This window comes from Alosa alosa, chromosome 7 (assembly GCF_017589495.1).
Source record: "Alosa alosa isolate M-15738 ecotype Scorff River chromosome 7, AALO_Geno_1.1, whole genome shotgun sequence".
In the NCBI taxonomy this organism is placed as follows: Eukaryota; Metazoa; Chordata; class Actinopteri; order Clupeiformes; family Clupeidae; genus Alosa; species Alosa alosa.
In genome coordinates this window covers 22,673,543-22,697,943 of record NC_063195.1, presented here as the reverse complement: position 1 = coordinate 22,697,943, position 24,401 = coordinate 22,673,543, and the positions used below count along the sequence as shown (strand labels likewise).

The following is a 24,401-nucleotide window of genomic DNA, read 5'->3' as shown; positions in this document are numbered from 1 at the left end:
TGTTGCACAGAATAGTGTTGGTGAACAGCACTCAGCTGCTGTGTCAGTGCCAATAGCAGGTAAGATCACCTTTTGTCAGATTATTCAATCATAGTGTGTCGGAGTCAATTGTGCACTCTTATGACAAATGATTGTTTTCTCCCTGTTTGGAGTCCTAAGTAAACGTGCTACTATGGACTAGTGTAAAAGCAAGTGGGTACCAATTACAGAACTGTATGGTTTCAAGGCATGTACATGCAAGCAACTGATCATTCACACGTGTTAGCGTACTCCCTTTCACCATATAGTACAGAACTAATAGCATGCTCACTAGCTCTCTTGCCTCATATTCCAAGGGTTCATGATCCAAGCCCACTACTTTGACTAATACTACTGTTCAGCTAAAAGAGTAATTTTATTGGTCACTATTGTGAAACATTGTAATTCTGTTTATAGGGCAATGCTGGGCTAAGTATGTAGCCATTAGGATCCTTAATGTAGTAGCTCTCCTGCTGCTCCCCTACCTTCTGTGTCTGAGGTGAGAAAACATTTTCCTCTAAATTACTTTTTGTGTGTGTAAACAACAGTCATTATGGAACCAATACAATAATGTGGTAAATATATAATATGGTATTATATGTTTTGTTGATTTCCCATGATAACTGGCCCTAAAACCATCTGCACGTTAGCCATACTGCCAGGGCCTAGGCATAAACAAAATACCTCTGAACCCGTGCAACCCTGATCAACTTCCAATGGGGAGACCTGCCTAAATAGCCAACTTAGGGTTATATATGACAAATAAGTAAGACGTGCGGCTTTACCTTTATATCGGGTCCTTTTAGTGACACATGAAAATACTCAAACCCAACTTTTCCACCTATGCATTGTAACACGTAAGGGTGCACCTTTGTTAAATTAGGCCCTTGCACAGTTCCTTGGTAATCATCACTAGGTGGTGACCTTATTCACAAACACTGTTTGGCTGAGCGGCCTGGTGGTCATGAGATATCTGATGAAGAAGGAAACAAATTCAAATGGTAGCTAATGACTAGCAAGGGCATACATACTGAAAGGGTAGTATAATGCTGCAGCAGTGGACATTATGAGCTAACACAAACCCTTAGCCAAGAAACACTCAGTTGCTTAAAACAACATCAAATTAGTTTAACTGACCTTCAGCATCACAGGAACAGAGCCGTGTATCTCAGATAGGATCTTTTGCATTTACATCATTAGTGGCAGCTTGCCCTGCCCTGTTTGATTTGCTTTGAGCTCAATGAGCATCAAACCAGCTAATAGGTTAACTGAAATAACAATAATAATAATGTCAATCTCTAGGTATGGGGAAGGGTATGTGATGATGTGGGGCTATTTTCATTCCAAAGGCCATGAAATAACTGTCTGCCATTAAATAAAAATCTGCCTGCCTCTAAGGGAATTTAGGGGTGCCAATACTTATGACACCTATATTTTAAGGAAGAACATGTATTTATTTATGATACATTATTCATTCACAAAGAGAATTGGTGTCCTTAAAGGTTGGATATTTCCTCATTTTTTACTTTAAGGCATTAAGATGTAATTTCCAAAAGATGATTTTATATTCCCCTTTTTACTCAACTTTAGCATGGGTGCCAGTCCAACACTTTTGACCATCACTGTTGATCTGTATCTCTGTGTGTGTGTGAGTGAGTGAGTGAGCGATAGTGAAACGAGGAAGTAGAAAATGACCTCAGCAGAACACTATAAACCTCCGTTTTCTTTCAGAGCTGCATTTTCAGTTCCTCTTAAGTTCCACTGTAGTCACAAAACGAAGTATCAACTAGGGTAAGTAACAACGCAAACATTCTTATTTCAATTGATATGAATAGACAAGCGAAAAACGTATCGCTGAGTTGAGACGATGATGATGAATATAGTGATGATGTATGAATGAAACTGTGAGCCTATTAGCCAGTGAAAAGGCTCCTCTAAAATGCATGACCATCCTGGCAGGTTTACATTATGCCCAAGAAAATGCATGGAATCAGATGCATCATGTTGCTGTTATGCACACTTGGTATGTACAGTACATTATATTGTGTATTGATATTTTGCTTGGGTTGCTTTACCATCTTATGTTTGTTCAAGTGTGCGTCAGTTTGTTGATCCAGAAAAAGCTAACTCATGAAGGTTTTGATTAACATGCAAACACACACAGGCGTCGTTTAGGTTAAATGTGGCTTCTTGTGTGTGTGTGTTTGTGTGTGTGTGTATGGCTATGCCTACTCGCCCCGCCCGGCAGTACATCCCCAAACCCTGTCCAGGCCTTTGCCGATGACGTCCTCCTCGTATCAAGAGAAGAGAACGTAATTACTAACATGCTGTCAAACACCGATCGCTTCCTGCAATGGTCTGGGCTTGAAGTTAAGAACAGCAAATGCGCAGTGTTCTATGAATGGCGCAGCGGAGGCAACAGGTGGTATAGGGCTAAATATGACCACACTCTCTCATTCACAATAACCGGCAGCGAGATTCGAGTCTATGCAAGACACGAACCTCCAAGTTACAGCTATCTCGGACACAAGTTTAATGTGGCGGGTGAATGGCAGGAACAGGTGAGAGATATCTGTGAGGAGTATTCTGCCAGATTGGATCTGATAGACCAATGCCCCTTGCCGACCTGTATGAAACTCCAGGCAGTTCGGGACATAGCCCTCTCCAAAATCCAACACCTGTTTGCCACATCGCCAAAAAAACTTTGAAAGAACTGAACAATAAGACAGTGCAGCTTGTAAGGAAATGGATAAATCTTAACACACACACAACAAGGAGTATAATTTTCATGAACAAATCAGAGGGGGGACTTGGAATCCCTAACAGTGAATGGATTTATATAGCCACCAGAATAAGTCACTTACTGCATATGTTAAATAACGACTGTGCGTGCAACGGCATTGCTACTGGACCTAACCAAACGTAAGATCCCCCTTGCCCCTCATGGAGAACTAGGTTTCCTGGGCTTCAGAAAGAAACCCAGTGGAAAACTGGACGCCAGGGCCACAGGGTTTGGAGTGCGGTCAGATTGGCCTGATCTAAACGATCTGTGTAGCAGCAATAACATACAGCTTAATTGGATACGCACAAGCGGTGGACAGGTAAACGTCAGCGAGGAGCTAATCATGGACTTAAATGTGCATGCTGAAGCGACTCTACACCATGACAAAACCAGCAAAAAGCTGAACAGCCGGACATGCAGGTATGAGATCCTCCAACACTTCCATTCTCAGCAGCGCAATCACTGGGTGAACCTGCGCCTCCAAGGCAAACTCGCATGCCTACAGTGCGCGGACCGGACAGTTTCACATTCGGCACTACATAACCCATCTGTTAACGCAGGCATTCAACAATTTGTCATTAAAGCTAGGTTGCAAGCACTCCCCACTCAGTATAACCTCTCCCTGTGGTATCCATGTATGTGTCCATGATGAGTGTGTATGTGTCCATGATGAGTGTGTATGTGTCCATGATGAGTGTGTATGTGTCCATGATGAGTGTGTATGTGTCCATGATGAGTGTGTATGTGTCCATGATGAGTGTGTATGTGTCCATGATGAGTGTGTATGTGTCCATGATGAGTGTGTATGTGTCCATGATGAGTGTGTATGTGTCCATGATGAGTGTGTATGTGTCCATGATGAGTGTGTATGTGTCCATGATGAGTGTGTATGTGTCCATGATGAGTGTGTATGTGTCCATGATGAGTGTGTATGTGTCCATGATGAGTGTGTATGTGTCCATGATGAGTGTGTATGTGTCCATGATGAGTGTGTATGTGTCCATGATGAGTGTGTATGTGTCCATGATGAGTGTGTATGTGTCCATGATGAGTGTGTATGTGTCCATGATGAGTGTGTATGTGTCCATGATGAGTGTGTATGTGTCCATGATGAGTGTGTATGTGTCCATGATGAGTGTGTATGTGTCCATGATGAGTGTGTATGTGTCCATGATGAGTGTGTATGTGTCCATGATGAGTGTGTATGTGTCCATGATGAGTGTGTATGTGTCCATGATGAGTGTGTATGTGTCCATGATGAGTGTGTATGTGTCCATGATGAGTGTGTATGTGTCCATGATGAGTGTGTATGTGTCCATGATGAGTGTGTATGTGTCCATGATGAGTGTGTATGTGTCCATGATGAGTGTGTATGTGTCCATGATGAGTGTGTATGTGTCCATGATGAGTGTGTATGTGTCCATGATGAGTGTGTATGTGTCCATGATGAGTGTGTATGTGTCCATGATGAGTGTGTATGTGTCCATGATGAGTGTGTATGTGTCCATGATGAGTGTGTATGTGTCCATGATGAGTGTGTATGTGTCCATGATGAGTGTGTATGTGTCCATGATGAGTGTGTATGTGTCCATGATGAGTGTGTATGTGTCCATGATGAGTGTGTATGTGTCCATGATGAGTGTGTATGTGTCCATGATGAGTGTGTATGTGTCCATGATGAGTGTGTATGTGTCCATGATGAGTGTGTATGTGTCCATGATGAGTGTGTATGTGTCCATGATGAGTGTGTATGTGTCCATGATGAGTGTGTATGTGTCCATGATGAGTGTGTATGTGTCCATGATGAGTGTGTATGTGTCCATGATGAGTGTGTATGTGTCCATGATGAGTGTGTATGTGTCCATGATGAGTGTGTATGTGTCCATGATGAGTGTGTATGTGTCCATGATGAGTGTGTATGTGTCCATGATGAGTGTGTATGTGTCCATGATGAGTGTGTATGTGTCCATGATGAGTGTGTATGTGTCCATGATGAGTGTGTATGTGTCCATGATGAGTGTGTATGTGTCCATGATGAGTGTGTATGTGTCCATGATGAGTGTGTATGTGTCCATGATGAGTGTGTATGTGTCCATGATGAGTGTGTATGTGTCCATGATGAGTGTGTATGTGTCCATGATGAGTGTGTATGTGTCCATGATGAGTGTGTATGTGTCCATGATGAGTGTGTATGTGTCCATGATGAGTGTGTATGTGTCCATGATGAGTGTGTATGTGTCCATGATGAGTGTGTATGTGTCCATGATGAGTGTGTATGTGTCCATGATGAGTGTGTATGTGTCCATGATGAGTGTGTATGTGTCCATGATGAGTGTGTATGTGTCCATGATGAGTGTGTATGTGTCCATGATGAGTGTGTATGTGTCCATGATGAGTGTGTATGTGTCCATGATGAGTGTGTATGTGTCCATGATGAGTGTGTATGTGTCCATGATGAGTGTGTATGTGTCCATGATGAGTGTGTATGTGTCCATGATGAGTGTGTATGTGTCCATGATGAGTGTGTATGTGTCCATGATGAGTGTGTATGTGTCCATGATGAGTGTGTATGTGTCCATGATGAGTGTGTATGTGTCCATGATGAGTGTGTATGTGTCCATGATGAGTGTGTATGCGATGCCTACAGTCGCTGGACCGACAGTTTCACATTCGGCACTACATAACCCATCTGTTAACGCAGGCATTCAACAATTTGTCATTAAAGCTAGGTTGCAAGCACTCCCCACTCAGTATAACCTCTCCCTGTGGTATCCACAACGTCATGAAGCGTTTTGCCTTCTACAACGACAGCACAATAGAATCGACCGCGCACATAATGAACGGTTGTCCAGCATATAAAGCACTCTACATAGCCCGACACGATCGCCTTGTCGATATTACAACCAACGAACTACGCAGAGTATATGGACAAAGTGTAATACATACAAACAAAAAAATACAATTGAACTGGTTCACACACTTCAATGATTACTCTCTAGAAAGTGTTCTCAGAGACTCTCCAAACACTCCTGACATTGTTGTTGTTGATGATCTTTTAAAAACTGTTGTGATTCTGGAAGTGGGTTGTTGCTTTGACATGTACATGGACCTGTGTTTCTCAGAAAAAATGTTAAAATACCAGCCATTAACTCATGCTCTTTCAGTAGGTGGTTATAGCACAAAAATGGTTGTACTTATTAATGGTAGCCTTGGACATGTTCATAGACTCTGTGTTAGAGGATTGCAAATTGCTGGACTTAACAAGACAAAATCTAAGCAAATAGCCAAATACTGCTCTGTGTCAGCCATCATAGGCAGTCTGCATGTATGGAGAAGGCGGGGCCACCTCTACCCCTGATAATATGTATTTATCCACTGATTTAGCTGATCATATGTATTTATACACTGGTTTAGCTGATAATCATATTTATCCTGTTTATTTGTAAACTGATTTTGCAGTGTTTGTAAAGCTGTAAGACACAAATGGGCTCTTTACAATATTTGGAATGCTGTGTTGTTGTAATCAGTATTGATCCCAAATAAATGAATTAAATTTGGGTGTTGTGAGAGAGAGAGAGAGTTTATTATTAATGTATTTGGAATGCTGTGTGTTGTAATCAGTGATTGGTCATCCCAAATAAATGAATTAAATGATGAGTGTGTGTGTGTCCATGATGAGTGTGTATGTGTCCATGATGAGAGTGTATGTGTCCATGATGAGTGTGAGTGTCCATGATGAGTGTGTATGTGTCCATGATGAGTGTGTATGTGTCCATGATGAGTGTGTATGTGTCCATGATGAGTGTGTATGTGTCCATGATGAGTGTGTTTGTGTTTCAGGTCTTCATGCCGAACCACCCCTCACTGTGACCTACTCTCCTCAGAACACCTGTGTTCTCACAGGCTCCTCAGTGCTCCTTACCTGCCGTTACACACTTCCACAAAATTACTATTTTAAAGCAGGATTTTGGTATAAAAATTCATCGTGTCTACAAGTATCTGAACCTCGTATTGAGTATTACTCCTCCTCTGAGTGTAGAGTGAGGATAAACAATCTGATTCCTAGCGACTCTGGTGTATATGACTACAGGATTACAGCAACCGATAAGTCTTCCACAACCTTACAAGGCAAGAATGGAGTTACTCTCAGTGTTTCAGGTAAGTACACTTTTTGCTTGGTTCATAGTTTTAATTGTAATAATAAATGTTTTATACCAGGATCAAGTGAGAGTGTATTTTGCACCAGTATAAAATGGGTGCTGTGGTGATGCCTGTATGGCAAGCCGATTGAGCATTTATTCAGATATCTTGATATCAGGCATAATTGTCATGTACATGCAAGCCATTTCTGTCCACTAGTTAACTAGTGAGCCATTTTTGTGTGTACTAGTTAACTAGTGACAGCCAAAATGCCCACTAGTTAACTAGTAAGGCACAAATTCTCTCTAGTTAACTAGTTCATATGTTTCATATCTTACTAGTTAACTAGTTTAAAGAGATGTTCACTAGTATAGTTTACTAGTTAACTAGTTTAAAGGTTCTATATTTTACAAACTATAAGGTACAAAAATGTTTACTAGCTGACTACTGAATGTCAAATTCCCACTTGTTAACTTCTATGTAATTTGGCCAGCCACTTGAGCATTTATTCTGATATCTTGATATCAGTCCAACATGCAAGGCATTTTTGTCAACTAGTGAGCCATGTTTGTGCACACTAGTTAACTAGTGAGAACATAAATGCCCACTAGTTAACTAGTGAACACATTTTAGCCTCACTAGTTGACTAGTAAGAGCCAGAAATGTCCATTAGTTAACTAGTAAAGGCCAAAATGCATACCAGTCAGCTAGTTGAAGGCTTTTGGGTCTCACTAGTTAACTAGTGACAGCCAAAAATGTGCATATGTTTACTAGTGAAGGCAAAACTCCACTAGTTAACTAGTTGGAGTAGGTCAATGTCACTAGTTGACTAGTGAACCATAAATGGCTTACTATCTAGCTAGGTGATGGCAGCAAGCTCACTAGTTAGTTGATGCATCCTTTGTCCAAAGTAGTTAAGAAGTGAGGTCATAAATGTATACTAGTAAACTAGTTCAAGCCTAAATTCACACTAGTCAGCTAGTGGCGCAGAATTCAAATTAGGAGGCAGAGAACTCTGAAAATTGAGGCTTTCTATTGGCTCCCTATGTCCAAAAAGAACATGACAACCAATCACAGCGCAGAATTTCACAAAATCCCACCCACAACTTTTGCATGTGGCACACGAGTTAACATGCTGGCCAAAGGAACTTTAACTAGTAAACTAGTGGCTTCAATGTGACACTTACATGTAAACTAGTGAAGGCAGAACTAGTGAAGACACAAATGCCCACTAGTTAACTAGTGAGGTCTAAAAAGTGTCACTAGTTTACTAGTGTGCACCAAAACACCCACTAGTGAACTAGTGATGGCAATTTCCATTCGACTAGTTAACTAGTGAGGTGCAAAAAGTGTCACTAGTTTACTAGTGTGCTCCAAAATGCCCACTAGTTAACTAGTGAAGGCCATTTCAGCCCCACTAGTTAACTAGTGAGATGCCAAAATGGTCACTTGTTAACATGTAAAGGCAAAAATACCCTCTAGTTTTCTAGTGAGGGTGTTGTGGGCCTTACTAGTTAACTAGTGGCATGCATATTCCATTCACTAGTTAACTAGTTACACCTAAAAAGACAAACAAGCTGACCGTTTTTGTCCACTAGTTAACTAGTGGAACAATTGAAGTCTCACTAGTTTGCATGTTCTATTTGGACATAGGGATTTAATGATTCAATAGTTAATTTGAGTGGCACTTTGACTAGTGTGAATTTTGTCTTGAACTAGTTTACTAGTATACATTTATGTGAACTAGTTTGGACAAATATGCATCAACTTCACTAGTAAATCTTGTGTACATTTTTGGTTCACTGTCAGTGACATTGACCTACTGCAACTAGTTAACTAGTGTGGTGTTTTGCCAAAAACATGCCTTCATCTAGTGAGACCCAAAAGCCTATCTAGTATGGTATTTTTGGCCTTTACTAGTTAACTAGTAGACATTTCTGGCTCTCACTAGTTAACTAGTGAAGCTAAAATGTGATCACTAGTTAACTAGTGACCCTTTTGGCTCCCACTAGTTAACTAGTGTGCATATTTTGGCCCTCACTAGTTAACTAGTTCACACAAACATGGCTCACTAGTTAACTAGTTGACAAAAATGTACATAACAATTATGCCTGATAACAAGATATCAGAATAAATGCTCAATCGGCTTGCCATATGCCTGTTGTGCTAGTGAGCTATTATTGCAGCCCAACCCCCTCTTTTTTTGCAGAGGTAACCAAAAGGTTCAACCACAATGGTGGAAGCTAAAGACTAGGCCTACGTTGGCTTGAAAACATGTATAAGGATGAAAGATATTGAAATCTCTAGACTCTAGACACCCCGTTTTTTGCCATCACTCCAACCATCATGTAATATATATATGTGTGTGTGTATATATATATATACACACACACACACACACACACTATATAGCAGAGCTGGCCAATTCAAACAGTTACCCATATTGTGTGAAGCGAATACAGGGTTGGGAAACTTTTTTATTGCCTGAATAATATGCTATGCTAGACAATACATAAAACCCTGGGAAATTGGACTATAGAACTGGCTAGCATATGGAGCTTGGTCATGTTATCTGGGAATAGGACCCTGTGAACCTAGGGAATATCTATGGTACACTAACTTAGCCAAGACAAACAGACCCATTTTAATCTTTATTCATTGGGGCGGTGGTAGTGTAGTGGCTATAAGGAGCTGGGCTAGCATGCAGTAGCCTGAATAGTTGTAGGTTCAATACCCTGTTGTGCCTTGAAATATAATTGACAATGTACTGTACTTGAAATATAATCGACACGTATTGTAGGACACTCAAATTGATGAAGGTAAAGGTTCATGATAACACATTAACTTTGGAGTCTGTTAGGTTGATTGTCAGTATCAGAAACATTAGATAAATCAGGTTGATTCAGATCAAAGTCAAAGTCAGTCTGCTTTATTGTCAATTTCTTCACATGTCAAGACATACAAAGAGATCGAAATTACATTTCCCACTATCCCACGGTGGAGACAAGACATATTTGACCAATTAGGTCCACAGACAAACATAACATTCAAGTAAACAATATAAAAAGTAAAAATAAGAAGGCACATACAATGAAGAAAATAAAAGCAGCAAAATTTGAGTTGAAAATGTGCAATTGTGCATACAGTAGACAGTCAATATAATAGTGCAAAAGTCAGGCCAATAAATGGGGTAGTTCTGTTTGACCTAAGTATGCAAGTGGCATAGTGGTGCAAGTTATGTAAGAGCAGCAGAAGTGTGTTCAGAAGTGTTGTAAGTAAGTAAGTAAGTTTAATTTATAAAGCACATTTAAACACAGCATAAACTGACCAAAGTGCTGTACAGCGGACAACTAAAGATGAAGACTACGACAGATAATACAGAAAAACACATTGAGCCAATAGTCATAAGAACATAAAACATAAATATAAGGAAACCTTCAATATCAGGGCACACAACACAGACATAGGATGAGCAGAAGTACAGGGTTAGGGAACAAGGAAGGCCAGGGAGTAAAGATGGGTTTTTAGCCTGGATTTGAAGGCAGAAATGGAGGGAGCAGATCTAATATCCAGGGGGAGCTGGTTCCACAGACGTGGAGCGGCAACTGCAAAGGCTCTATCACCCCTCTGTTTGAGCCGTGAGTGGGGCACATGCAGAAGCCCTTTGTCTGAGGATCTCAGGGACCTTTGGGCTGAGTAGGGCTGTACAAGGTCGGTGATGTAGGTTGGGGCCTGCCCATTAAGTGCCTTAAAAACAAATAATACAACTTTAAACTGAATCCTAAAAACAACTGGGAGCCAGTGCAAGGAGGCCAGAATAGGGGTGATATGTTCAAGCCTCCTGGTGCCAGTTAGAAGACGCGCAGCTGCATTTTGGACCAGCTGCGAACTTGGGGGCCTGGGGGAGGCCAAGGTAGAGGGATTTGCAATAATCCAGCCGTGATGTAATAAAGGCATGAATAACTTTTCAAGGTCATTGTGAGATAGTAAAGATTTGAGGTGGGAGATTGTTCTGAGGATGTCGAGGATGACACCCAGGTTTCTGGCACAGGGTTTGATAAATGGGGTGAGGTGACCTAAATTTTGCACTACAATGCATCTTGCCTTGGGAGGACCAAAAATGATGACTTCTGTCTTGTCGCTATTTAGCTGGAGGAAGTTGTTAGCCAACCAAATTCTAATGTCTTCAAGACAGACCAGGAGAGATTGTATGGAGTCCCTAGATTTTAGAGGCAAGTACAGCTGTGAGTCATCTGCATAGAGGTGGAAAGAGATGTTATGCTTTCTTATAACGTCACCCAATGGGAGCATATACAGGCTGAAGAGCATAGGACCCAAGATGTAATTGTGTGTAAGTATGAGAGTAAAAAGTTAAGTTGAATGATGTAATGTATCCTATCTTCTGATTTAGATGCTCCACGTAAGGACTGTTGGGGAGTGTTCTACTCGTCCACCAGCTTCTGTGTCTTGAGGAGCTCAACGGTGGACATTACCTGCACATACGGATTTCCCACAGACCAGACAGTCACCACAACACTCTGGTACAGAGAAGATAAGAAGCGTCAGGAGCATATAGACCTGCGTCTGGAGGAAGGCTACGAGAGCAGAGTGGAACATCTCAGTACTGAGGAGCATAACTGCACTCTGAGAATTAGAGACGTGAGAGAAAGTGATTCAGGACAATATCGATTCAGATACTTGACAAACAAAACAGGAGGGGCCTTCTCTGGTGATGTGGTGACAATCTCAGTCACAGGTAAGTAACTTAGAATATAACATAACTTATAATAAATAATAAAGCATAAACCCTGCCATTTTTGCAGATCTCCAGGTGTCAATGACTGCTGGTACAGTTATCGAGGGAAGCAATGTGACACTGACCTGTAATACACCCAGCTGCAACCTTAAGGCCAAATCCACCTTCATCTGGTACAAGAACACACAGCCTACCAGACACAGATCCATCAACAACACCCTCCACCTAAGCCCAGTCAACAGTGAGGATACAGGCAGCTACTCCTGTGCTGTTAGAGGACATGAACAACATCAATCACCTGAGGCTGCTTTAGATGTCAGATGTATGTGAGAGAGCAGCTACTGGATGTTAACTGTTTAAATAAATGTAATGTCATTAAGAATGTCAACAAAGGTTAAACTGATTATAAGTGACAAAAATGCCTTTGAAATTAATTGAATAGATAAATGAAAAAAAGTCTGAATATTATTTTGGATCTTGTTGTTGGCAGATGCACCACGGAACACCGCTGTGCTTGTGGATCACTATGGTGAAATAGTGTTGGGTGAGTCGGTGAATCTGACCTGCCGGAGTGATGCCAATCCACCGGTACACACCTACACCTGGTACAGGAAGATGGGAACTCAAATCTCACTGCTAGGAGGAGGCCAGAGTTACGTTGTCGCTAACATCAGCTATGAGTCCAGTGGACTCTACTACTGTGTTGCACAGAATAGTGTTGGTGAACAGCACTCAGCTGCTGTGTCAGTGCCAATAGCAGGTAACATCACCTCTCGAGACTGTTTTTCACTGGCATACTGTTATTCATAAACTCTGTAATGATGACAAAGCCTATTCTCTTTACAGAGAATACTAATTTTACTCAGAAAATCTGAGATTTCAGATTTTTCCTCACAGTGTGTCAGAGTGAGTTTCGCACTCTCATAAAATTATTATTTTCTCCTTTTTGGAGCAAGTAAACATACTACTATGGACAAGTAAAAAAGCTAGTAGGTAAGGAACTGCATGTTGCATAGCATAATATAGCATTCACATGTGTTAGCCTACTCCCTCTCCCACAGCAGATCACCACATTGTCATTGGGTGTGTTCGAAACGGGTAAAGTTGCTGCCTTTTAAGATATCTAACTGGGGAGCAAGGCAGCAAGTGCGGTTCGAAAACGAAAAAACAAATTCTGCTGCCTTTTAAGATATCTTAGAATTCCCAAATAACGGTCATTTTTGAAGGCAGCATCGATGCACACTTCATGCTCCCTCCTACCCATAATCCCTTGCGGCAACGTCTGAAACAGCTGTGAAAGGTAAACAAACATGGCGGATGACATCGGTAATGGCTGCTGAATCTGTTTAAAATGTCATTTGTGTGACCTTATTTTGCTTAGATTTGTAGATTACAGATTAGAAATAAACAATTTACTATCTGATTACGCCATTGTTGTAACCATTAATAGCGTCTGGTCTCATAGATCTGCCGGCCGTAAAACTAATTTATACCGTTAGCCTGCTAGCTTACGTAAGCTAATTTAGTTTAACGCTAACGCTTACTTTGCTAACGTCATACCGTAGTGTTAACCAAAGATTCTAGAGTGCTACGCTCATTTTTAAAAGATGCATTTAATCCAAAGTCATGTCTAGTGAGACAGCTCTCTATGTAGGGAGGGAGGCAGTAGGCAGCTGTCTCCCGTTTCGAACACACCCATTGTGTTGCCCTAAGTTCTCTATGACCTTGAAGACAACCAAAACTCAATCATGCTGAATCAGCAAAGGGAGACGAGAGTGATTGAAAAACTGATGATCAAACAGGGACATGCTGGAGCTTGGAGTAAACACCGTACAGAACAGAACTACTAGCATGCTTGCTAGCTCTCCTGTCTCATATTCCAAAGGTTCATGATCCAAGCCCACTACTTGGACTAAAATATAAGGGTAATGATTGGTCAGTATTATTTTTTAGCTTAATATGCAAGTTTTTTTTAGCTTAATTTACCTTAATTTAACAGCTTCAGAGTCATTGGAATGGTTATATGACTTTTTTCGGGTTGAATGGTGGCCGCCTCACTTCCCCCTAGCGCCTGTGAGCGGAAATACCACCCTTGCAACTGTGGGCTGGCGAGTGTAACGAATTGCTTTACTGCATTCAAATACACATACACGCCAGGCAATGGCTAGAAAAAGGTAGCGATGGAGTTTCTCAGACATTCGTCATGACAGAGCCAGCGAAAAACAAGCAAAAATTGAGAAAACAGTAAGGAAAATGCCAATACTGCATAGTTTACCTTTAAACATTGTGTTTTAAGTGTACTTAAATATTCTGTTTACAGGGCAAGGCTTGGCTAAGTATGCAGCTATTGGAATCCTTATTGTAGTAGCTCTTTTACTGCTTCTGGGCCTTCTATGGCTGAGGTGAGAAATAATTTCCCTTCACATTCATTTTATATGTGAACAACAGTCATTATGGTAACAATATAATAATGTTTTAAAAACACTGATACGGTATGATACATTAATTTTGTTGATTTCTCATGAAAATTGGCCCTAAACCCTTGTCCTCCACAACAGCAAGCAAAACTCCAGCGCTCCTCCCATAACAGCAAGCACAACGATTTCGCAACAGGTGAGCCGTGCTAAAGAGAGACTGTCAAACAAACTAATCAATGACAGCATAAACATCACTGACACGTGATAGATTCAGGTACAATTATCCTTATTATTATTATTATCTCAATGCAGCACTATAAATGTTTGGTCTAACACTAGCGAGCTAGTTACCTAAAAGGCATGCCTTATTGCCACTGCCAGCTTACTAATATGCTGACATATTCAGCATTGTTGTGCTGTGAAAAGAAATATAGATTCCAGGTAGCCTGGTTTCATCAGAGCAGTTCAACTTGTGTAATCTCAGTGAGAAAATGTCCAAAGGCCAAGCTAAACTCTAGGAGCTAGATAGCCTACAATTAGTTGTTCTTTTTTAGTTGTTGTTTGGACAACTTCCTCTTTTCCTCCAGCAGGCAGACTCAAGTCTGGTGTACAACAACGTATTGATCTCCGACCCCTCATGCAGCCGGAACACAAAAGCAGACAATGACGTCCAGTATGCCAGCATTAAGTTCAAGGGCTCGGACAAAGCAGAGGTGGGCCCATACGCCGATGTTCACCGTCCTCGCACCCAAACAACACAGGAGGACGTTCAGTACGCTTCAGTGAATTTCTCCAGACCAAAGGACACTTTCCAGTGAGTAGTTTTGCCTTCATCATACTAACTTAATGCACAAACATAATGTGGCATATCTGTAGTGTTTTGTTAGAGAGAAACGTAGGTAATATTTTTACACTTTTACTCACCTTTTTAAACGCAAACATACACAACCAAAATGCTGCTGTTCCCACAACAACCAACACTGCTAGACTCAAACTTCAGAGTGCTTTGTCTGTGAGGTACATTAATGTAGTAGCCTAGAAATCTAGACGCACCCTAGTGGCGGCAAATTAATTTGCTCAGTTTGTACGTCTAGTAGCAAACCATAGGGATTTCTATTGGCTGACGCCGTGGACGTCATCCAATCACAGCGCTCTATTTTGTTAGAGAGTCTTAAGGCGGGCTTAACAGGATGACGACAGTCCTGCGACGGTGAACAACAAGGAAGGTGGCTATGGCGAACGAAGAACGGTTGTTTGAATCGGCGTTGGCGTCAACTTTGGAGGAGTTGGACTTTTCTTTGCTTTTCTTTGAAAGTTGAGCAACACAATGCACTTAAGTCATTCCTTTCGAAGAAGGATGTATTTGCCGTTTTGCCGACCGGATACGGTAAAAGTTTGATATATCGACTGGCTCCGTTTGTTCTGATTGGTCGTAGCGCTGGCCTATTGCATGCCTAGGCAGTTTGAAAGACAATTCTCTGCCCGCCCCTTGGATTAAGCGAGGTGAATGGGTCGATTCCAGACTATACATTTCAATGATATAGGATGGCCCGCCAGGCTAGTAATGTAGGCTATCATATCAGAGCCATATAAAGGTAGGGTTGCGACAACTCCATTGACGCTAATGTTCCATTTTTTTCCAACAATGGCGGCTCATGGAAGCCTCAAAGAGTTCCCAGAAGTTAACAATTAATAATAGCAGCAACTGCGGTTACAGCAGTGTAGACTGTTTGTAGCCAACTTTTCAGACTCAGATTTACATTATTGGCACATCCGAATAATAATAATAGTAATAACAGTAATAGTAGTTAAGTAATAGTATTAATGACCTAATTATAATAATAAACTATTTATGTATTGACTATGACAGCTTTCTGCTGCTCAGTTTTTATCAGTTCCTCATCAAATAAATTAAAAGAGGCTAAAAGCCCAATTAATGTGCCACACATAATAGTCTAATATAAGATAAACCTTGCCTATCCCATTTCAATTCGGCAGCACTAGGCTACACTACGAACAAGCTGTCATTAAGTGTAATTTTGCGTTTGTACAACCTTTCTGATGTGACGTTTCTTGGGCATTTAGCTTTATCATGTCAACATAGTTGTAACGTTATGCGCAATGCTCATCTAGGCTATGGATTTAAGTGGTTTAATTTTAAAAAGTGCAGCAAAAGTGGGATATAGTGCAATTGCTTCCTCAAAACAATTCCTCCATAACTGTGGATTTAATCGTTTGATATGTGGATAACTTTCAGTGGACTAAACACATAAAAGGTAAGACTTTGTTATCACAAAGCTAGCTGGTTAGTTATGGCAAAGCATATTTTCAGTTAACTTTGTAGGCCTACTTGTACAGTGGAGTTTGTTGTTAACATTTCTTCAAACAACAAACCGCAATTGCTTCCTCAAAACAATTCCTCCATAACTGTGGATTTAATCGTTTGATATGTGGATAACTTTCAGTGGACTAAACACATAAAAGGTAAGACTTTGTTATCACAAAGCTAGCTGGTTAGTTATGGCAAAGCATATTTTCAGTTAACTTTGTAGGCCTACTTGTACAGTGGAGTTTGTTGTTAACATTTCTTCAAACAACAAACCGCAAACGTTTCTTCAGTTAGGAGCAGGACTGTTTTTTTTGCATTCATTTTGATTGGCAAAAGCTAGCCTATGCATGAGAGAACCTTGATTTGAAGGAGCTGCAGCTGTTAGCATCAGCACGGTCATATTTATTAACACAGCAGGGCACACTAGCCCAGTGATGAAGGATGACAAGGATCGTGTAAAATTCCCATCCTCAGAAAGCTTCAAACCAAGCTTGCGCTGATTATTAGGGTTGGGCGAATGAAGCCCCACGAGGCTTTGGAAGGTTCTTCCTGATTGTATCGTAAGTGTTTCGAAGTGTCAAAGCATCGAATACAAAACAGTGACATCTGGTGGTTAGCAGACATAACGGCGGCTCTCATTAGCGATTAAACAATCACAGACGAAGCCACATGCCGACCAAATGGCCCTTCTCTGACACTGGTAAAACAGAGCGGAGAGACAACGTGTTCTGTTCCCTTTTTTGTAAAAACTATTAGGCCTACAGTAATTGGAATAAACATTATAGTTTTTATATGCTTCTAATGACTCGAATTGAAAATGTAATGTGCTTGGTTTTAAATAATGCTATGTTTCCGTGAAAATCTTAAAATGGCCTTTGGGAGGGTGGTAGCGTGTTAAGATACCGCGACGCCACCGGGTTTAAATCACGGCATGTTCATAATTGCCATGCGTTAACATTATTTGATATTGCACGCTTCTCTATAGTGGTTGTGTTTAAGACTTCATTTGATGTTTTGCAAAATAACGTACGCTAATTGCTGCAGATGACCACAGCAGTGTCAGATAACAAAAAACATATAAAGGGCATTGTGAACAGTGGGGGTTGTGAAAACATGGGCATTGTGTACAGTGGGGATTGTGAAGTGCTTGTGTAGGGCTACAATATGAGTTGGGGACTTTAAAGGTTTATCGAACCTGTAACGCTTTAGAGATTTGATACAAGCACCGGTGCCCCTGTGTCAAATGTCCCATTTAAACTTTTCAGTGACGTCCAAAGCTTCAGACGCGTCATCAGTCACGTGGACCTCCATAACTTTGATAATGCCCGATACATTGTGCGAAGCAGATTGCTTCGCAGGATGTGATACGAGCTTCGGTGCCTCGGTGTCAGACTTCCCATCCCTACTGATGATGCATCTGATCAAATTGCTTTTTTCTGACAACCATTTCCAGGTGCTCTCCTGTCTGAATCTCAAGCTCTTTAGCCTAGCATCTTAATGCTGTTCACAGCACGGTGAATGACAAACGATGACAAAATGCTGTTCATGTTTATGAGTTCATAGCCTGGACACGTTTTACATGTCACGTTTTATATTTTATTATGATCACTCTCATTACCATGGGGTTACTAAATATGTAATGCTACGGTTAATACTGGAGATGTTAAAAAAACTTTTAAACTTTTTTTATTCTCCCGCGACGATAGGCTAGGCTTGGCTACAGGTAATTCGCTCATTAGCTCAGATCAGTGACTACCAGAGGAAACGTGGGGTAGAAAACTCAAACAAGTTAGCTGCTAATGTAAGACTAGGTGTGTTAGTTTCTCGTTGCAAAAGCAAAATTTCACAGGAGCTCCATGCGCTTTTGTAGGCTACACGCAGTCTCAAAAACACTGTTTACAGCTTTTCGAGTCACTGTACGAGGTCATTTATTTTATATAGCGATAATTTAGATACACTTATGGGGTGGTTGCAATTGCGTTTTCTAAAGAATCTCCCGTCTCGATTTTGTACAGAAATTAATATTAAGTGACACATACGTAAAAGGGCAAAAGGTCACCTTATATAGCAGGCTAAGATATAAGGTCTGGAATTTAATTTAATATTGTTGTAATGGTAGGATAACTACATAGTTTACACAATAATTACACTGAGTTATAAATATTGTATATCAATGCATTTATTGACTGTCAATTACCCAACATTGTGGCTCTGTCTATCATTGAACAGTAGCCTATGTAACGACCCTCTCTAGTGCAGGTGTTAATTGTGATGATAATGTATGACTCCACACGAACTCTTCTCACTGTTTTTATTTCTCTGCATTCACAAATAAAACAAAGAATCCACTGAGATTAGACGATGACGACTGCATACCCAAATCTCCAGCAGACTAGTTCTGACTGCTAGCATTGTCTATGCTATTTCTGAACATAGATAAAATAATGCATAGCTTGTTCAATTCAGTTTAAACAAACATAAAATCATGCAGAAGAAACAACATACAGAGTTGGCACCGCGTTTCACCGCTGTGATCGTATAGTTTTTTTCCATTGAATTCACAACAAGCATTGATTCATTAACAGTATAAACAACGTACCTGCATTCACAAATAAAACAAAGAATCCACTGAGATTAGACGATGACGACTGCATACCCAAATCTACAGTATAAACGTAAAAAGGAAATCAAGAAATTGCAAGTGTTTTCTTCATAAAGATAGCTAACATAACGTGGCTGCCGCCAAAAAGACGTAGCCCACAATAGCTCGATTAGATACCATCTTAGACAACACTCTAGCATTACTTGCAGAAATTATCTATTAATACAACTTATGTATATACGTATTTTAACCAGTGTGGAAGACAAACATGTTATTTTATATTAAAACACAAAATTATTCACGGAGCACTCTCTATGCACAGCTTACCTCCAGCAGACTAGTTCTGACTGGAGTACGGGAAGCGCAAATGCTCAAAATATTGAAATGCAAAGTAGAAATGAAAATACAATTGCAGTCGCAATGTCTCATGTTTTAAACTCATGTGAATTGGTACGACATATGAAAACATTTTAAACATATAAAAACCAGTGTATATAAAAATAGAGATTACAATAACAATGTAATATCATAATTTTGAAAGAATTCACTTTATGTAGGTGAGGTTATTTTCAACTCTGTTACACCTATTTAATGCATTCTAATCCATTGTCAATCACTTCCGGGAACTATTTGAAGTTTACATGAACCACGTGACCTTAAAAACCCCTTTACGCAGATAGGAATTCCAGCTTCATTTGGAACGATTTGTACTTGAAGACTTTAAGATTCTTTATCTAATGTTTTACATGCAGCACATTGGATATTAAGGGCTTAAATTGAAGACAACAAATGGGCCAAGACATTAATTCACCTCCAAACCTTTATTTCCTTCATTAAGTCTACATTTTAGAACATCATATACAGAGGAAAATGTCAAAAAAGTAAAAAACGCCTATTATTTTTGTAGTTGTCAGTGTGTCCATGGATGGTGTGTTAGAACAGCAGGTCATACACTACATTTCCTGTATCTACATGTTCTTAGGAAGCAAACTCCAAAATTTTAAGCAGATGCATAAAATTACATAGGTTCTACACAGCAATTTCTAATAGGTGCATATAGGCGTTTCCAAGTGTCCATAACCTCTCCAGCTCTCCAAAATACAAAACAAGATTTTCCCCCATATAGCAGGTTGTGTGTGTGGTATTTTTGTGTTTTGACCTTGTAAATATAAATTTCACTTCATTTCAGGCTAATATTTACACTTATTTCAAGTTAACCAATAAGGAGGATCCTTACCTCTCCAAATGCCAAATACTGTATTGAAACTAAGCTTATGTCTTTTAGGGGAAATGTAGAAGTGTTAGAAAACAGGGGGTCTGGGGTCCTCTTGGGACAGAACTTGAAAGGAGGAGGCTCCACATCTTCCCAGTCTGCATCATGCCACATGTCCACTGGGGGGTCACTCTCCACTGGGGCTTGAGCTGGGCGCTTGCCATGCCTGGCACCACGCTTCGCTGTAGGAGGGCATGGAGTTGAGGCTGGGGCTGGGTGCTTGTCACGCCTTGCTGCTGGAGGGCATGGAGTTGAGGCTGGGACTGGGCGCTTGCCACACCTGGCACTACACCTTTCTGCAGGAGGGCATGGAATTGAGGCTGGGGCTGGAGCTGGGCCTCTTGCACGATGCTGAGGTGCACTAGTGCTGGCTGAGGGACCAGTGGCAGAGGTACCAGGAGTGGCGATGGGGGGAGACGCTGGAGGCCTGACAGGTGGGGCTGTAGCTGAGGTCCCTTCCAAAGGGGTCACTGGAGGTGAGGGAGCGAGGCAGAGGGGCAGATGGTTCAGCACTGCATGAACAAAAAAGATGGGACAATATATTCAAATGAGAAATGGCTATATGTTCCACTGAGTAATTAATTATATTTTGTGCAAGCTAATAAATGTATCACTCACAAAAAAATGATCACTATACCAACATAACAAGTGCATGTTTGATGGAGTCATATAGTATAAGAACAATGAGCCACATGTAAAAGTTTGCATATTTAAATGGTCACCATGTAGTATTATAAGGCACACCTGCATGGCATGCTACTAACAGGTTAATAGTGATGATAAAGTAGCAACTTTAGGGTGGGCAGCAGTAGCACTGACCACGTGTGAGCGCAGAACTTTTAGGCAGGGTGGCTACTAGCTCAACACTGGTACTGTATGCATCTCTAATTTCTATGATAAATTACTCCATTTTACTTGCCAATACATTATAATAGTATGCCTTTACCCTTTCCTACACTGTGCAAGACATGGACATATTTATGACGAACAGGCTGCCAAAGTATCTCACTCTTTCTCTCTCTCTCCTACATAACATGCACTGGCGCTCAGCTAAATGCAAAGGCTAACATTCGTGGAGACTTTTAGTATCTCATTCGGGCGTCACGCGACATGCACCATAAAGTTCAGCTATGCAAAGGCACACATCCTTATATATATACATTTGCATTACTTCAACTACATTACGTGAATAGACACAAGATCACTTACAAGTCAAGGAGGACATCCATGCCCTCCGCTAATGCATCCTCTACCTCGAGTCCACGCTGCCAGACTCTGAACCACTATCACCAATCTCCTCGGGTTGAAGTCCGACTCCACATCAAGGAAGGCGTGAATCTCCTCCAAAGTCATGCTTCGTGGTCTTGCCATGATGCAAAAATAGCAATATTATAGTCAGAAGCAAAGATATCGCTCGTCAAAACCGCTGACTTTACCGGCGCCGCTGTTGCACCTCTGCGTAATCAACATGCGCATAAGCACTACACGTGGGTCCTTGTCATGACGCACTATCCTTGGAAAGGCATGGTTAGACCAATCAGGGTAAATGACACATCTATGTTTTTGTAAGAAGGCATACTATTCGTTAAGAAAGACCTCAATCACTTCTGGGAAGCCTGACGCGAAGTAGGAAGTAATATTAGAGACCACGCTTGAATGTAAACAAGACAAGCCGCTCTCACCATAGGTGAAAGAGACCGTCATTTATCAAAACTAGTTAGTTTACAGCAAATAACAACTCTGGAATTATAAAGAGGACATCTTTAGCTTTTGATTCATGTATAACATTGTATGTAAACTTGAATTTGGCGGTCGGGAAGAGTTAGAGAAGATCTTGTTGCATTTATATAGGGTAAATGTTACTGTTCTTCACTGTAACGTGAGCAAGCAAATAAACAACCTTTTTGGACATATCCATGCAGCTGAAGCCAATTATTAAGATATGTTGAAGGTAAATAATTTTATTTTGAGTTTATTTGAACTTAACTTACATCTTGAACATGTTTAAAGAGCTCCGCTTTTAAAGGAGGCTACTCGTGTAAACAATAGCAACATGCTAGGCTAGGTGAATATAGTTCGTTCTAGTTAACTATTGCATTAGGGCTATCCACAATACATATGCACATAGTTGGAATGTTAGTAACAATGACTAGTTGGTTGTTTTGGATGAATATTGATGACTGCAGGAATAAATTACAAGCTAATTTGAATATTCATAATGGGCCCGCCGGCGGGTCCACTAGGGGGCGCTTCTGCCTAATAGGGTTAACGAATTTTGAACACCCATTGTCGCAACTCTACCTTTATATGGCTCTGTATCATATACATACTGTAGATGCTGTGTGTGTGATGTGTGTTTGGTTACTCTGATAATGATGTGCAGTTGGTCATTTTGAAGATGATGCAATGATATGTTTATGTTTGTCTGTAGAGCTGAAGAGGACCCTGTGATCTACAGTACAGTCAACAAACACCCCAGAACATAAATACGATGAGCATCAGTTCCTATCAGTGCTTCCCATATGCAAATGCATGTCCTGTGTCACTGGGCTCAAGAACCAGTTTCTACCATTGTTATGAAGTTGTTCTGTCCATGCACTTCTTGCTTATATATGAAGGTCTATTTTTTGTCTAAATATATATACTGTATATAGTTTTCACCTGTTATGTTCTCTCTGAGTTTGTGCCCTGTCACCCCATCAACTGTTTATTTGTTTCCTGTTTTTCAGGAATATTATTCCTCCATACAACAGATGTGGCAAAATATGGTGATTAAAAGACATGATTAAGAACTTAACAGAGAACTGAAAGCAAAGGTGAAGTGTTTATTAATACAGATTTGACCAAATTTGTAAACATTGAGTAAAATAAACATTCCTACTTTATTTGACAAGGAACGGTATCAGAGATCAAATACTGAATTAAAACCAGAAAGCAAAGGCATTTAGATGATGAAATATTTTTTAAACCATTGGTAGGAGGCATTATATTGGTATTGGCTGGACAGATAAGCGTGCAACTTTGTTAAATTAGGCCCTTTCACTGGTCCTGGCAATCACCACTAGGAGGGGACATTATTCTCATACACTGTTTGGCTGAGCCAAAGTCCTTTTAGGCAAGTCCCTCCACCCGGCAGCCATATTGCAACACTTTTTGGGCGCAAGGCTTTACGACACCAATCTTGCTCCAGCGGCAAGATCACAACGTATGATTTTGGAAGATGTCTTCACAACACAACATATGATTGGCTTAATGTATTCACAACACAGCACATGATTGGCTCAATGTATTCACATGTCGACGTTTTGCCGCAGAAGCGGTGTGATATGCGTAGACAACTGCCATTACAAACTAACCCCATGCATTTCTATGGAGGATTTTTTCAGTGCTGTGTCTCCTCATTAGATAGTCTCTGGCTGAGCTTCTCAGTTTACCTGAGATTCAATGTGTGAATTCACCTTGCAGTCACGTGACGAAGGAGAAAAAATAATTAAAACGATTCAGCTAAAAACTGGCAGTGGTATACTTTCTGAAAGTATAGTATAATGCTGCAGCAGTAGACATTATGAGCTAACACAAACCTTAAGTCAAAAAACAGTCAGTTGCTTTGATACTTGCTTGCAACAGCATCAAATTGGTTTAACCTACTTTAAGCATCACAGGAACAGAGCAGTGTCTCAGATCGGATCTTTCGCATCTTTCGCATTAGTGGCACCTTGCCCTGCATCCACAAGAGGTAAGTTCAGCCCAGGATGGTGAGGCCTCAGACGAATGGCCAGCGTAAGCTTCTGAGAGGCCTCAGATAGACGGCCAGTGTGAGGAGAAGGAGCTATCATCTGTTGGGCTCCTCCCCCACTCAAGAGGAGATGACGACTAGGACTTGCCAGATCATGCAATATGGGCCAATGAGAACATGAACAGAAATGAAATATTAACAGAAATGAAACATGAAATGAGCGTGACATTTTTCTGTCATTTTTAGCACCGTATGGAGATGGTATCAGCTGTTAGTCCCTCCCCTCCTCCACACAGTCAGTATGTGTGAACTGACGCCCTCAGCCTCTGTGCAGCAGAGAGGATGCAG

General features: G+C 40.8%; 1 protein-coding gene and 1 long non-coding RNA gene across 2 annotated transcripts; one reads left to right on the top strand and one right to left on the bottom strand.

The window, feature by feature from the left end:
* The first annotated feature begins 1,799 nt into the window (after positions 1-1,799).
* On the top strand, positions 1,800-23,214 carry LOC125297011 (B-cell receptor CD22-like). The gene is made up of 10 exons (XM_048247141.1): positions 1,800-1,809; positions 1,978-2,041; positions 6,641-6,958; positions 11,352-11,696; positions 11,764-12,018; positions 12,187-12,456; positions 14,017-14,098; positions 14,255-14,309; positions 14,701-14,927; positions 22,749-23,214. The coding sequence occupies exons 2-10, from the start codon at positions 1,987-1,989 to the stop codon at positions 22,801-22,803; spliced, it is 1,662 nt and encodes a 553-aa protein (XP_048103098.1). The 5' UTR covers positions 1,800-1,809; positions 1,978-1,986; the 3' UTR covers positions 22,804-23,214.
* Positions 18,722-19,392, bottom strand: LOC125297012. The gene is made up of 3 exons (XR_007193916.1): positions 19,372-19,392; positions 19,042-19,104; positions 18,722-18,761 (listed from the first exon to the last, which is right to left on the bottom strand). It is a non-coding gene; the product is annotated as an uncharacterized LOC125297012 (long non-coding RNA).
* Positions 23,215-24,401: the final 1,187 nt, after the last annotated feature.

Coding starts and splice junctions, on each gene's coding strand:
- LOC125297011 (XM_048247141.1), top strand. CDS start 1,987: ATGCCCAAGAAAATGCATGGAATCAGATGCATCATGTTGCTGTTATGC. Junction 6,959..11,351: donor AGTTACTCTCAGTGTTTCAG/GTAAGTACACTT, acceptor CTTCTGATTTAG/ATGCTCCACGTAAGGACTGT. Junction 14,928..22,748: donor AGACCAAAGGACACTTTCCA/GTGAGTAGTTTT, acceptor GTTTGTCTGTAG/AGCTGAAGAGGACCCTGTGA.